Here is a 16,813-nt window from a genome sequence, read left to right on the forward strand (position 1 = left end):
GGGTCTAATCATTCTTATAAAATCAACCGGTAAGTAAGAGCTGCATCTCTTTAATAACTCTTATTGGATATTATCTTTATTTTATGCGGAAGTTAAATTTTTTCTAAATACTCATCAAACACTATTAAGCTTGATGTATGGATATAAATGGTGGATGATTCAAAATGATAAGCTTTGATTAATTAAATAATTGGGAAATTAATTTTTATGCTTTAGTTGATAGTAATTTTTCTCTTATATAAAACATAACCTAGAATATCTATACAAATATTTATATAAAGTTCATCATACTAACAAGTGTAATAAGAATATCGTTTAAAAAATGTATAAAAAGAAATTTTGTTTTTTTTTTGGTTACAAAAAGAAAGAAATTTTGTTTTGATAATACAAGGCAAATACTTTTCAAGTCATGATTTTATCATTTTCTATGCAAAAATTACTTATTTTGATTCCTTAAACAATATTCTAAGGTATTTGTTAACATTTTTCTTTATATAATGATACATTAAAAAAAAATATGATAATGTATAATCAATTTGACATAAATTAAAGAGTGTTTGAAACACTTTCTTTTCAACACACTCTCTAACACTCATTCATTTATTGAATAAAGTCAATATGAGTTCTACATTTTGAAAACGAGATCTAGATAATGTGGTCAGATTCATATGGATTCCATTCAATAATGAGTGAGTGATAGAGAAAATGAGTAAATCACTAAATTGGTCATTGTTTTGTACCAAATTTCTAAACAGGTTTCTGACTCTATTAATAATTCAAAATGGTCTCTGTCTCTGTTAAACGTTTCTAAGATTGATCCTCAACTCTCAGTTGTTTTGTATAAAAAAATATGCATGAAAAGCATAAAATTTAAATTTGAGATGTAAAAATAATTTTTAAATATGAATTTTTATTAAGTGGTAATAAATGTCCTTTCAAAAAATAAAATGGTGATGATGTGTGGGGAGAAATATGTGTTTGTACTTTGTTATGCTCTAGCTGACAGATGCTCTACGTACAAACTATGGAAGAAACTTACGCAAGCTAACAACAAGTTATAGATGCATGCACAAAGATCAAGACTCCATTGTGTGAATGAATGATAATTGCGATCTCTGCAATCCATTTGATGTTGTTTTCTCGTCATAAAGTTGACTTAAAAATATGAGAGAACAAAATGGTAAATTCACCAGTAAGATGACAGCCTCGTTTTGGCCCCTGTGCCTCCATTTTTAGTCACTTCCATTTTTCACTTACCAGCTAGCTATGAGCTGGGAACACACACTTGCAACTTGCCACTGTATGTACTAGATTCAAATTTAACAGGGAGATAAGTCATTTTAAGAGTCGTTACTTTAGTATCTGAATGCAGATAAATTGCAAAATAGTCCTTGAATGTAGACTCTGTTAGTCAATTTAGTCCCTGAATGTAGACTCTGTTAGTCACTTTAATTTAGTCCCTGAAATTGACCAACATAGTCTACATTCAGGGACTGTTTTGCAATTTCTCTGCATTCAGGAACTAAAGTGACTTTTCATTTACCGTTCAGAGACTAAAGTGACTAATTCTCCAATTTAATATATGTTTGACACAATGATGTTTTTTTAAATCACGATGACTAGACATGGTTTCGATGAATTCTTCGTCATATCAAACATAATCGATCATGATTAAGTTTGTACGTTGATCATATCGTCATGCTTCCTCTAACCACATTTGAACCTTAAGACCATCTCCAATGAGGTCTTAATCATGTATGAGTTGTGAACACACTTACAACTTGCCATTCCAGTGTACTTGATTCAAATTTAATAGTATATTTTTGATACAAGGGTTAAATATGTTTTTAGTCCCTATAAATATATCAACTTTTCGTTTTAGTCCCTCTAAAATTTTCCTTCGACTTTTAGTCCCTATAAAATTTTCAATCACTACTTTTGGTCCCTATTTTTAATTTAATTTTTGTATTTTTTAATGAAATTGTGAAGAAATGTGTAAAGTATTCTAAAAAAAAATCCTAAAAAAAATTAGAATTTTTCAACAAAACACAAATTAAATATGAATTTTTAACCGTAAAAAATATAAAAATTCATATTAAATTCATGTTTTGTTAAAAAATTCTGAATTTTTTTTGGAGTGATTCTTATAATATTTTGAATTTTTCTGGAATAAGGGTCTCCATTGTAAATACTCTAAGACTTGCATGTAAGCTTTATACACTACGAAATTCAGTTAAACATTTTGTTCCAAAGAAAGAAGGCCTAATCTATATCTTAAACCAAATTGAACTAGATGATGGATATTTATAAAAATAAAATTGGACTAGATGATTACCATGGCCACTTTTAACTAGACCATACCTTGATCCAATACATCAATTAATCCTTGACTAGTGAGTTTGTCAAACCAATGTGCCTAAGTCCAAAAAAACATGTCATTGATTCTAAGATCTAACATGCATGTAATGTACAGTCCAATTCTAATTCAAAAAGATAAATCTTGTGTTGAACACAATTTAATGTCAATAGCATAATACATAGATTAGTGGCAACACATACTCTTATGAGAAACTAGATATATTAGTTTAGTAGACACAATGTTGAAGAAGCACGTGGGTAGAAGCTGTATACACCTAAACAATTTCTTCTTGTACTTTTTTTACTCCCTCCGTTCCTTTTTAAATGTCACTTTTGAAGAAATTTTTTGTTCCTATTTAACTGTCACTTTCAAAGTTCAATGCAACAATAAATGTTGTGTTACCAACATTACCCTTAGTTATTTATTGTGGAGAGAGAAATATATGAAATAAGATATTAAATGACTAAGGCTATTATAGTAAAAGTATAGATTATTGTATAAGAAAAAGTAACATTTATTGAGTGTCTTGGTTTGTGTAAAATGTTAAAAAGTGACACTTAAAAAGGAACGGAGGTAGTATTTTTTTTTATGAGATATTTCATTTTGTACTTTGTACATGACATTATTAATTTAAGAGTAATGATATTTTGACATCCATTTGATGACAACTTTGTTGACAACTTTGTTTTTCTCACTTCTTATTGGTCAAAAACAATGGAAGAGAAAAAAGAAGAGAGAGAATAACAACATCATGTGAGTATGAGAGAGAAAGTTGTTCAAAAGTTGTCAAAAAATAGTTGTCAAAATATCATTTCTCTTAATTTAATGTACCTAACCTTTTTTATTTTTCTCTCGACCCATCCTTGACCTCTATATAATTGAAAGACTAGTAGTTGCTTCAAGTAACACTCACCTCACTAGATAGCTCTTGACACTTCTTCCATACCTTCTTGTCCCTGCTTCAAAAAATGGCTTCAAAATCCATTTTTCTTCTAAGCATTTTTCTTGTGCTCGCCACTAAGGTATAATCTTTACTCTACTTTTCACTTACTCATTATTTGAACATATTTATCTACTTAGAAGGTGGAATTTATTTATTTAATTTCATGATTAAGAGTTAAAAGTTTTTTCATTTGAACATACCAATTTTTTTTCTTCTTGATTTAGTGTTTTATTTAACTTGAATATTTCACACTAATATTAATATAATATATCTTTATGTGCAGGTTTATTCTTATGATGAAGATCTCAAGATAGTGGTATGTTTTTTAAACTTATAAAATATTTCCCTTTCTATTTTTGTTTGATTCCCTTTAAACATCCTTATCAGAAAGTTCTTTCTTATATAGTATTGTCACTATCTAGATTTTTTTTAATAAATAATATTAAACATTAATAGAGTTCTAATCTAGCTTATTATGCATTTCATTTCATTTTCTAAGAAAAACGTTATTGCATTTCCTTTATTAAAAAACAGATCAACAACTCTGTTTTTCTAGTCATGTCCTCTTGTTCTAAGTTAGAGAAAAGAGAAATTAGGTTAAAATCTAAAACTAAAAAGACCAATGGAAAGATATAGAAAAGAGTAATTAACACTGTTAAAAATATAACACTATTATTACTACGTATAATGTACATTTAATATATTACCTACCATACTTCTAATTTTTATTTTAAGAAAATTAGTAGTTGTTTTTCCGACATTTCCCTAACCTCATAACAAACAAGGATTTTTTTTTAAGAAAATTAGGCATATATAGATTCACCATATTACGATAATTTTGTCAAATTCACCATAACGTAACACTTCATATTTTGATCCAAAACATTAACTACTATACAAATGAGTGCATCTATAGTATAACACCGCGATTTTACACTATAGACGAGACATTAAAAATACAATAGATGAACCATGTTACCGTGATTTTGTCAAATTCACTCTATACATACAATGAGCGTTTAGAAGTTAGCATTTTTCTTATGAAAAAAAGCTACAAAATTAGTAATGTGATATTTGGTGCAGGTGAACTATGCAAACCCTACAGCTCCACCAAGTCCTATAGTAACACCACCTTCTCCAGTGAAGGCAACACCAACACCACCTTTAGTTAAATCACCACCTTATCAATCACCACCAGTGAAACCAACACCACCTATTGTGAAATCACCTCCTTCTCCACCATTGGTGAAATCACCACCTTATCAATCACCACCCATTGTAAAAGCACCTTCTCCTCCTCTAGTGAAACCAACTCCACCTATAGTGAAATCACCTCCTTCTCCTCCTTTGGTGAAATCACCACCATATCAATCACCACCTATTGTGAAGGCACCACCAACTTCTCCACCTATTGTGAAAACACCTCCTTATCAATCACCACCAATAGTTAAACCACCAGTTGCTCCATCTCCACCACCTACTCCAATAGTCAAATCATGGAAGGGTAAGTCAATTTCCATTTCTATGTCTTTGATATCTAACATTTTAATTATACATAAGACTATGTACATACATGTTTCTAAAAATTGTGGTATGTAGTTGCAATTGTGACCACAATATAATATAGTTTTAGAATTTAGAACCATACTTAACCACTAAAATTTTAGTATAAATATTTGGCATAAAACTTTTTTGCTCTTTTTTTGGTACTAGCTAGAGAGGACCACATGCCTAGCCTAACTTAGTAACTCTACTTATACATAGTAATTAATTTCTAAGACTTGTACATATGTCCAATTGAATTTACATTTTATTTATCATATGATCAAATATCTTAAACATGTTAGTGAGACTTGTATTTTTATCAATGTTGAATTACTGAAACTTGTATTTTTATTTTGTGGGCAGATTGCATTCCACTATGTGGTTATAGGTGCCAAAAACATTCTAGGCAGAACACATGCATAAGAGCATGCATGACTTGTTGTGACCGGTGCAAATGTGTCCCTCCAGGAACTTATGGTAACAGAGAAAAATGTGGCAAGTGTTACACTGATATGGTGACTCATGGCAATAGACCTAAGTGTCCATAGATACATATATTTGCACCTATATCTAATGGTTTCTAAGCTTATGTAATAGTAATTATGTTTAAGTTACTAATATGTTGTTAATCAATTATTACAAGTTCAACACTTTTTGTGTTGTCTATGTAATATTATGATCCTTGTGGTCCAAGAATTTTGAATTTATATATTGAAATTAAATGGTATTGTCATGGAAATATATTTTGCTATTGGAAATTCAGGAGTTCAATTATTATGATATGAACATGACATTGAAAATTTTGATTTTCATTTCTGGGAAGTAAGTAGGAACATCTTTTTTTATATTCTTGTTTTGTCCTTATGATGGCATGGATTGATCCATGGGGTCACCTATATCAATTATGACATCTACCTTTGTCAGGTTGCCTTCAATAAAGTTACCCAATAAATTGGAAAACAAGTTGTTTTATACATCTTGACTTAAAGGTGAAAGGTATCCTAAAGATAGGACCTAGTTGGTGCATTGTACTTCACGTTTAGGAGTATGTATTTTTGAGAGAGATTGCTATTCATTTTTACAGAAAAGAACAAACTAGTAGGACAATGCTAACTAGTAGGACAATGTTGCATGATTGAATGAGCGGCAAAATTGATAAAATAGATTAATAAAGTGAAAGAGATGATAGATTAAAAGTAAAGGACTCACTCAATTAGGCATGCCAACAAAACTCATAGCCGTTGGCACTTGCCCGAACTAAACTCAATTTGACGGTTTTTTCTCGTTTTGAATGAGTTTGAGTATTGATTTGAGTTTTTCCTGATTATAAAACACGGATACGGGACTGATAACTGAGATATAGATACTCACTCCGAACCCATACTTAAAGTTGTCCCGAATGTAGAAAATAAGTTTATTACCCCTTCAGTCTTTTAGATCACACTAACTTATCATAGTTCTCTCTTTTCTCCTTCCATATCTCATACTCTCGACCTCTCTTTTCTCCTTCACAAAAGTCATCGATCACCACCATCTCTTTGCTAGATAATATGTTACAACTTTGCACTCGGGACTAAAAGTTACTTTTATTTTTATTAAAAAATATTATCCACTGCAGGGATATGAGAGTGGAATACGGGGACAGGAAGATAAAACCCGCCCCTACCCCACCCCATTCCCATGCCGACGTTGAATGAACCTCTATCTATTGCAGGACCAACACCTAGACCAAATAAATCGCATCCCACAAACCAATGATGAATAATGATGAATATTTTCCTATGAGCCACAACCACTTACACGTGCTAGAATTTTGTTGAATTACTCCTTGCTGAACCAGTATCACTAGCATGGAATTTATTCCAAACAAATTTCTCCATCCAACCCTGATATTTGTGCTTTTTTTTTTTTTGTTCATCCCTTTTCAATACAGCCAATTGACTTCATACGAGAAGGTCCATAAAGTATAAGATCATCTTATCCTAAAGTTCTAATGCAGTCAGTTAAATCAATAGTGTCTGTAAATTGAAGTTAAAGTTCAACACACACAAACATCATTAAATACGTAGTAAATACTTAACTAATTGTGACTTCAATGTGTTTTAATATTTTCTCCATCCATAATTATAAGACTATTTAAAAAAAAAAAAAAAATTGTCCCCTCTACAAATTTTTAGATCAAGTATTACTTTGTTTTCCCCAAATATATCTCATTAATACTACTATCTTGTTTTGGAATATGAAAATTAACATTGAATACATTAATACAATAAGGGTAATTTAATGAAAGTTGTACACATTTCACACAATTTTATTACTTCAACTACTTTTTTCAATAGCGCAATTTTTGTAAAGTACTCTAATGAAAAGGAACGGAGAGACTATTTAATAGAATTACTCTCTCCGTTATCAAATAATAGTTATTTAAGGTTCTTGCACATAAATTAAAACTATTATAAACGAATAAATTTAGCAATTTTACGAAATTATCCTATTAACTGTTTTTTATGTTAGCTCTCTGGTTTCTAGGGTTTTCACCAAAAATCAAACTCAAATTCTCCCAAACCATTCATCCTAGCACGTTAGCATAACCAACTTATTTCCATTCAAAGAATAAAAATCTCTCGAAAGAAGCCATGTATTAGTGAGAAGTGAATGTTTTTTGCTCTGATTAAATGTAATCTTGCTTGAGCAGCAAGTTGTATCTACCAAGCAAATTCATGTCCAAGTTCTTCATAAAATTCTTCTAAAAGTTTCAGAGTTATCTCTCTACATGTGTTCATTGATATATAACAAAAAAATGGTTACTTATGTTAAATGAATCTGGCATAAAATTGGAAAGTCAAAGAAGAAATAATGTACTTATTCAAGTGTAAATAATGGTTTATATATATATATATATATATATATATATATATATATATATATATATATATATATATATATATATATATATATATATATATATATATATAAAGAATGTTATGTACTTATTGCATAATCCTAATAACTCAAAAAATATGAAGGCAAAATGTGTTAAAAACACATAGGTTTCTACAATATGAGGTCACAACCAAATTGAACTAGAAGGTCACAACCTCTTTAACTAAGCCATACCATGATTGAAATATAGCCATTGTTAGGAGTTTTTGTCAAAGGACATTGCATGAGTTCTATCATGGATCTAATGTATGGTCCAATTCTAATAGCATAGTATATAGATTAGTGGCAACAAATACTCTTGCGAGAAACTAGCTATACAAGTTTGGCAGACATTATATTAAGAGGCACGATGGTGTAACTTGTATACACCTAAACAATTTATTCTTGTACTTTGAACATTACATTGTTGATTTAATTTACCTAACATTTTTTTCTCCTCTCCAACTTGATCTCTATATATACAAGGTCCAATATTTGTTTCAAGTAACACTCACAGATTGCTCTATATACTTAAGGTCCAATATTTATTTCATCCTTTCTTGACCATGCTCAAGAAAATGGCCTCCAAATCCATTCTTCTTCTAGGCATTTTTCTTATGATGGCCACCAATGTATAATCTTTATTATACTCTTCACTTTCTTGATTAAGTGTTTTATTTAGCCTGAATGTAATACCTTTATTTAATTTTTAATATAATTTATTTTGGCGTGTAGGTTTGTTCGTTTGATGAAGAACTCAAAAAGGTATCTTTTAACTTAATCAAAATTCTTAAATTAGACATTTTTTCCCTACATTTACCCCAACTTTCGTACAAACAGGCACGACATACAAGAATACATGTTAAATCCAACGACTATATTATTTTTTGAAAATATTTTCTATTTTTATAATAAAATTTGTGTTAAGTTTTATTTTCTATTTTTATAATAAAATTTGTGTTAAGTTTACTAACTGAGTAGAAGATAAGACAGACTCTGGACGGAATAATTATGTGTATTTTGGAAAACAATAAGAATCTAAAATGAGGTTGTTTTCATTATTTTAAAAAATACATTTTAACTAGGATTTCATATTCTCTCTGTCACAATGATTTAATTCAAAAGTTTTATCACATCTTTTAATTAGCAAGTTAAAGAGAACATATTTTAAAAAATATAAATAAATTATGATTTTACAAAGTAAATTTGATCTAATTAAGTAGACTTGTATTTGCATGAATTTGAGATAATTACACCACAATTTGAGCAAAAAATATACTTATAGTTTCAACAAAATTACTAAATGACGATGATTTGGCTAAAGTCATTATCAATTTAAGCATTCACATAATGTTAGATGGTAGCATATTTCTTGTTAAAAAGAAGTTTGAAAATTAAAAATATTTGGTGCAGGTGAACTATGTAAAACCTTCAGCTCCTACTGTTGTAATTCCAATAATAACCGTTCCACCTTCTCAACCAGCCAAAACACCAACTCAGTCCCCAGCTCCACCACCAACTCCAATAGTCAAATCATGGAAGGGTAAGTAAGTTTTAAGGACTAAAAATATTTTGCTTTTTCAAAATCAATTATTTTTCATTATGTTAAGTGAGATGCTATGAAACACAGATACTCCTTGAACTAGGAGTGTCCCAGTGTTGGGTAAGTATCATGTCCGATACCGATACGATATTCAGGGGTGGCCTTGAGGATGGGCGGCCTAGGACACCATTTTTTAGGGGCAACAAAATTATTATTTTTATTTAGTAGTTATAGTACTATAGAGATATATTTATTTTTAGAGAACTTTGATTATAAATGAATATTTTGAAGAAAAAAATGCAAGAAGAAAAAATTGGAATAATTAAAAGGGCACGATTTTATTGTTTCGCCCAGAGCACCAAAAATCTTAGGACCGACTCTAATGATATTGATACAAATGGTTACATCGAATTATGTCATTTTCTTAAATTATTATCGGTGTCGATGTATACATGTTGTATCCGTGTGTCTGAGTCTATACTTCATAGGCGAGATGTAATGAAATTAATGATTATTGGTACTTTTTTTTAGACATGATTATTGATATATTTTTTTTTTTTGAAAGGATGATTATTGATTGATACTTGTATAATTATTTTGTGGGCAGATTGCATTCCACTATGTATTCATAGGTGCAAATTGCATTTGAGGAAGATGTCATGTATAACAGCATGCATGACATGTTGTGATCGCTGCAAATGTGTCCCTCTTGGACCTTATGGTAACAGGGAAAAATGTGGCAAATGCTATACTGATATGCTAACCCACCATGACAAAGTCAAGTGTCCATAGATGATAGATACACACAAAACTATATCTAGTGGTTCCTATAAGTTTAACTGTGGAATAATATTTATACTTGAATTTTTATAAGGTTTATAATTGCTGGTTTACTGAATAAATTATTGATCAGCATTACATTATGTAAGTTACACTTATACTATGTTGATGAATTATTACAAGTTCAACACACGAGTTTGTTTTCAAAAAAACACACGAGTTTGTGTTTTCTATGTAATATGATCCGTGTGGTCCAAGAATTATCAATTTCTAATGAAATTAAATGGTATTGACATGGAAGTATATATATTTTGTTCTTGGAAATTCAGGACTATAATTAATATGAACATGACCATTATAAATTTGATTCTCTCCTCATTTGTGATGCATCTAAATTTTGTCATCTACCTTTATCAGTTTGCCTTCTATAGGATGAAATGTTCCACCTCCTTGGTTCCCATAATAGTAACATTCAAATTTCAGTGACAACACTCATTCCAGCACTGCAGCAAAAGAAAAGCATTTCATATATGCCTTTCTCAAATATAAGACAAAGATAGCAATGGAAAAACAAATATACAAATAGAAAAGTGTTACTAATTTTGTGTATGAGTGTATACTTGGTGAGAAAAGTCATCACGACTACACCTCTAAAAAAAAAAAATAGACAAAAGGGAGTAAATGGATGACCATAAGTTAACCTTAGATAGATTAAAAATAGACGGTATGATCGACTGGGGGCGTAAACCTGATAAAGTGGACACATAATCAACTCAAAGGGTGAACCCGCGTATAAACAACAAGCGCACAAACACACACCACCAACATAATCTAGCAAAGCCCGCGGATCCAAAGTCAAATTGCAAAACATATATAGTGATTCAGGAGCATACATGAGCAAGAAGGATGAATTTATATGAACTCAATCCTTGCATAATGGCACTGAACCTGATGGCCAATACATGGTCGACCCTAAGATTTTTAGTGCCCTGGACGAAACATTAAAATTGTGCATTTTCAATTATTCCAATAATTTTCTTCGTGTATTTTACTGTAAAATATTCATTTATATAATTAAAGCTATCTAAAAATATATTTTCAATAGAATTAATCAAAGAAAATTAAAAAGAAACATATCTACGCAGATACTAACTACTAAGTAAGAATAATAATTTTGGTGCCCCTAAGAAAATGGTGCTCTGGGCTGCCGCCCCTCCCGCCCACCCTCAGGGGTCACCCACCAACACGATAATGGATCCACAACCAACAACTCACCGTGATCAACAACAACAAGCTAGCACAATCATTTCTAACCAAACCATATATGAATCCTCTGACACATGAACATGAACTATGCTCGAAGAGGCCACAATACAGGATAAACCGGATCTGAAAACGACATGTATACATAAAACCGAACCAGACTCGAACAGACCTTGCTTTTAAGTACTATTTTCACATCTTTATTCTTTATTTCTTCTAAAGTTTGATATTTAAAATTATATATTAATGAAGAATAATCAATGCATGACTTCATATATAGATTATCGTATCGGGATGTAGTCACTAAAATCAATGTGTAGTGTCTACAATTTGAAGGTAAAATTAATGTAGTTCAACTTTTATGAAAAAATCATAACATCATCGAATGATCGATACTTAACTAATTGCAACTTCGATATATTGTGTATTCTGAGAAAATTATTAGATGAGAAGTTTTTTCTTGTAAGCCTAACCGGTGAATGTAGTAAATGTTAAGGAATTTTTTTCCCATACAAACCACAAAAATCCCTCATATCAAGTCATTCATTAGTGAGAAGTTGATGTTCTTAGATCTAATGTTAAATTTCACCAACAGTTTGTGCGGCAATTTGTATCCACCAAAGTAAACTCATGTCCAAGTTTTTCATAAAGTACTCGTACAAATTTCAGATTCAATCTCTCCACATGGATTCATTGATATAAAACGAAGAATAGTTACTTATATTAAAGAAATCTTGTATGAAACTCATTAAAAAATCTTAAGAAAACAATTTACTTTTTGCATTGTTATATATATAAGTTTTTGTTATATGCCATTGTTATTATTGAAAACCCTAACCACTTTCCTTAGTTATTTTCTCTGAAACACTATATTGTTAACACTAATAACTCAAATCTATATATAAAGCCAAAATAAGTGGTTATAAGTATAGGTTTCTACCATATCAGGATTTGTATAGTTTGTCTTAAACCAAATTGAACTAGATGATCACAACCTCTTTAACTAGGCCATTCATACCTTGATCGAGATAGATCCATTAGTTAGGTATCTTTGTCAAAGGACATGTCATGGGTTCTATCATGGATCTAATGTATGGTCCAATTCTAATAGCATAGTATATATAGATTTGTGGCTACACATACTCTCGTGAAAAACTATGTTTAATATGCACGTAGGTAGAAGCTGTATACACCTCAAAACAATTTATTCTTGTACTTTGTAGTTGTACATTACATTGTTAATTTAATGTACGTAACTTTTTTTCTTCTCTCCCTCAACCTTAACCTCTATATAATACAATACAAGGTGTAGTAGTTGCTTCAAGTAACACTCACTAGATTGCTCTTGACTCTTCTTTCACACTTTCTTGTCTATGCTCCAAAAAATGGCTTCCAAATCCATTCTTCTTCTAGGCATTTTTCTTATGGTGGCCACTAAGGTATAATCTTTATTCTCATGATTAGCACATATGTTTCAACAAAGAATTGAAGTTAGCAAAAAGAAAAGAGTAGTGCTAGTCATACTCATTATTTTAATACTTTTTTCTTTACACTTAATTTTTTTTTATCGAGTGAAATTTATGTGTGTTTCAATATTTTACAAATGAACTTCACGAAATCTACATAATTTTATTCAATAAGAGAGTGAATTTTTAAAAGAAAAAGTTAAAGTGTGTGTTATTAGTGCTACAAAAATTATTTTTGGATCAAGAGTTTTTCCACTTGAACATACCAAATATTTCTTAATTAAGTGTTATAATACCTTTATTTTTAATATAATATATCTTGATGTGCAGGTTTTAACACATGATGAAGATCTCAAAATAATGGTATGTCTTTCACGTAAAAGGATTCCAATTGGTTGACCATTCTATATGTGCCGTCGCAATGTTTGCAGCTGTCCAATCTTGATAGGACGGCCTAAAAGAGATATATTTAATTTTCCTTTAATAATTTTAAAAATATCCTACTTAAATTAAAAGTGTTGGATCTTGATCAGACAATAACTAAATCTTAATTGCATGAACTTTATAAGTGCAATTAAGTGTGTTTTTCACCTTACATAATTTGCCTTTCTACTAGTCCTCGTGAGCTTAGCTCAATTGGTAGGGACGATGCATAAAATATGCAAAGGTTTGAGGTTCAAACCCCAGCCACCACAAAAAAAAAAATTGTCTTTCTATTTTTGTTTGATCCCCTTAAAACATTAAAAAAAAAATTGCCTTTCTATTTTTGTTTGATCCCCTTAAAACATTCATACTGGAAAGTTATTTCGTAAATTATAAGTTTTTTTTTGTATAATAGATTATATATTAGGTTTAATTTTAGTTTTTGTCTCTCTATTTTCACAATTTTACGGAATGCTCCTCTTAGTTTAAATTTTGACAAATGTGGTCCCTCAGTAAAATATTTGGTCTAAAATATAATGATATGACATGTTTTAAATGAAGTTTTTTTTTAAAAAAAATTGTTACAATTTCATTGAGGTTGATATATTCACATAAACAAATAATATATCACATCTTTGAAAATATATCACATCACCAATTTTTTAACTCTACATAGAAAATGAGTTATTTACCTACAGCTGTATTATTTCAACACATTATTATTTCTTTTCATTACTCTACATGGAATGTACATTGATATTTTACCTACCTTCACTCCTTTTTTACATTCAGAAATTTTACTCCTGCATTTACCTCACCTTTGCTAACAAACAAAGACAATATAAGAACATATGTTAAATCCATCAAGCTATAGTTACATAAACAAATATGTCAAAGCTATGAGTACACTAATTAAGTATGCTTGGATTCACATGAATTTAATAACCACAATTTTGGTAAAAACTACACTTTAGAGTTTCAATAAAATCATTGAATCATTGTGATTTTGCGTCAATTCAAGCATTCAAAGAATGTTAGATGGTAGCATTTTTCTTGTAAGGACTAAAAATGCTATTAAAATTAAGTAAGGACTAAACTTACAAGGTCGCTATTTTATAGGGACTAGAAACATAATTAACCCAAAAGAAATTTGAAAAATTAGAAATATGGCATATATTGGTGCAGGTGAACAATGCAAATCCTTCAGTTGCTTCTGTTGCAGCTCAACTAGTAAAACCACCACCAAGTCTTGTAGTGATCACAGCTCCGTCACCTCCTTCTCGGGTGAATGCGGCACCAATAGCGGAAGCGCCGACTCAAACAACACTTGGTCAGTCCCCAGAATCTGCACCAGCTCCACTAGCAACTCCAATAGTAAAATCATGGGAGGGTAAGTAAGTTATAATTTCTATGTCTTTGATAAAATTAGAATTACTATATGAACTCATATGGTAAATTGTTTATCTATACTTTCAATTACTTTGATGGACAAAACAAGGCTTGTATGGTCACAAATAATTTGGATTTAATTAGCCGCACTTATATGATAAAAAATAGAAAATTAAATATTATTAAATCAATAATAATAATTTAATTTTTTCCTATTCTACTTTTTATCATTTGTGACTTGTAAATGCACTTAAATCCAAATTATTTGTGCTTGAGATAATACAGATCGTACTTAATGGATATAGTTTCTTGGATATGAATATAAAAAAACAATAATAATGATTTGATATTTAGTATATATAAACTTATTTTTAGGAAAGTGTATATAAAACTTCTTATACCATATTTCCATTTTATTATGTTTATATGTTAAAGTATATATCTTGAAGTACAAAGACAAAGTTATATCTTAATTTCGCTGCGCTAACTTTTTTTTTGGTAATTGCCCTTCTCCCATTTGTTTTTCCTCATTCCCGTCAAATAGACGAGCGTGAATTAACTCACGCATGTGTAATTTCCGTCAAATTAATAGTTGTTTTTTTTTCTTCTTCTTATAATAGTAATAATCGGAGAGTATATGTATATGTTACAGTGAAATGTGGTGAAATTATTGATTAATGATACTTGTGTATTTATTTTGTGGGCAGATTGCATTCCACTATGTTTTTATCGGTGCGAATTACATCTAAGGAAGATACAATGTATAACACAATGCATGACATGTTGTGATCGCTGCCAATGTGTACCTCCTGGAAAATCTGGTAACAGAGAAAAATGTGGCAAGTGCTACACTGATATGCGAACTCTCCTCAACGAACTCATGTGCCCATAGATACACACACTTATATACCTATACCTTATGGTTCCTAGGTTTATATTGTAATAGTATTTATGCTTGAATTGTTATAAGGTTTAAAATTGCTGACTTATTAAATAAACTCGGTGATCAGCATAACATTATGAAAGTTAAATGGTTTACTAACATCATGGTTTAATAAAATGTAAGTGATATGGTTTATATATCTACTGTTTTAAGGTTTTGAGTTAAAATTTAGTGGCAATTTCTTTGTTTTAATGTGATTGATCTTATGCTATGTTTGGAATTGCATCAAGGAGGTTCATTCGCGTCTACTCAATGTTAGAAATACCCGATACTCTACTTTACACAAAAATAACGCATTGGGACACGCTTTTGAGGTTGTTATCGTTTTGAAACGTGAATTTAAGCACTCTCTCCAATATGATAATTCTTGTGGCTTCTCTTTCATGACCCGACATATTTTGCTTTAGAAAAGTAGGAATATTTTTTTGGAAAGTTTTACCATATACTCCTACATTTGTACATTCATAACTATAAATCACTAAAAAAAATTAATTTTTTCCTTTTTGTCATTTAACTTTTTACACCTTTATTTTCTATTTTCACTTTCAACATTTTCAAATCCAGCATGAGTTCACATACATGAAAAATCATACAAAACACCCTCAACAATTAATTGTCATTTACATCACTTTTAAAATTGGTTAAATCAATTTAAGAAATGATAAACTATAGTTAAATATCGTTCAATAGACTATGAGCAATTGTTAGATGTCTAAAAAGCAATCCTTTTGTTGCAATACTACAAAGCCCAAGGCTAATGTGAAGTGAATGGGCCTACCGAATCAGTAAAGTAGTTCTTAGATATCCTAAGTTACTTTGCTAAATCAACCCAAAAAAATGAGTAATGATATTTTGACATCTATTTGATGACAACTTTGTTGACAACCTTGTTTTTCTCACTTCTTATTGGTCAAAAACAATGGAGAGAGAAAAAGGAAGAGAGATGATAACAATATTATGTGAGTATGAGAGAGAAAGTTGTCCAAAAGTTGTCAAAAAGTAGTTGTCAAAATATCATTTCTCAAAAAAAATACTTTGATAAAAATCAAGTGTCTTTTAGTGTACTTTGTAAGATTTTTATTTGAATCTTATTTGAAGCATTGTCGGACATTGTCATATATTCAAATATTGACTTGTCATGTTGTATTAGTCTAGCACATTCTTGTAGACCCGACCAATAGTAACCTTAGTTGGCATTTTCTTAAACTAGATTAATAATGAAATATTTCAATTATAA

At 30.1% G+C, this 16,813-nt stretch overlaps 3 protein-coding genes across 3 annotated transcripts; all 3 read left to right on the forward strand.

The window, feature by feature from the left end:
- Window positions 1-3,263: 3,263 nt before the first annotated feature.
- Window positions 3,264-5,586, forward strand: LOC146912183 (uncharacterized). Its single transcript, XM_085719651.1, has 4 exons — window positions 3,264-3,381; window positions 3,586-3,618; window positions 4,386-4,806; window positions 5,211-5,586. The coding sequence occupies exons 1-4, from the start codon at window positions 3,328-3,330 to the stop codon at window positions 5,393-5,395; spliced, it is 693 nt and encodes a 230-aa protein (XP_085575777.1). The 5' UTR covers window positions 3,264-3,327; the 3' UTR covers window positions 5,396-5,586.
- Window positions 5,587-8,230: 2,644 nt separating this feature from the next.
- On the forward strand, window positions 8,231-10,395 carry LOC146912184 (uncharacterized). The gene is made up of 4 exons (XM_085719653.1): window positions 8,231-8,401; window positions 8,505-8,534; window positions 9,183-9,312; window positions 9,920-10,395. Exons 1-4 carry the CDS (start codon window positions 8,336-8,338, stop codon window positions 10,102-10,104), a joined length of 411 nt encoding a protein of 136 aa, XP_085575779.1. The 5' UTR covers window positions 8,231-8,335; the 3' UTR covers window positions 10,105-10,395.
- Window positions 10,396-12,635: 2,240 nt separating this feature from the next.
- Window positions 12,636-15,743, forward strand: LOC146912185 (gibberellin-regulated protein 6-like). The gene is made up of 4 exons (XM_085719652.1): window positions 12,636-12,794; window positions 13,152-13,184; window positions 14,430-14,634; window positions 15,341-15,743. Exons 1-4 carry the CDS (start codon window positions 12,729-12,731, stop codon window positions 15,523-15,525), a joined length of 489 nt encoding a protein of 162 aa, XP_085575778.1. The 5' UTR covers window positions 12,636-12,728; the 3' UTR covers window positions 15,526-15,743.
- The last annotated feature ends 1,070 nt before the right edge of the window (window positions 15,744-16,813 follow it).

The sequence above is a fragment of the Medicago sativa genome, chromosome 6, assembly GCF_051527215.1.
Source record: "Medicago sativa cultivar Bolivia chromosome 6, Bolivia_mono, whole genome shotgun sequence".
Taxonomy (NCBI): Eukaryota; Viridiplantae; Streptophyta; class Magnoliopsida; order Fabales; family Fabaceae; genus Medicago; species Medicago sativa.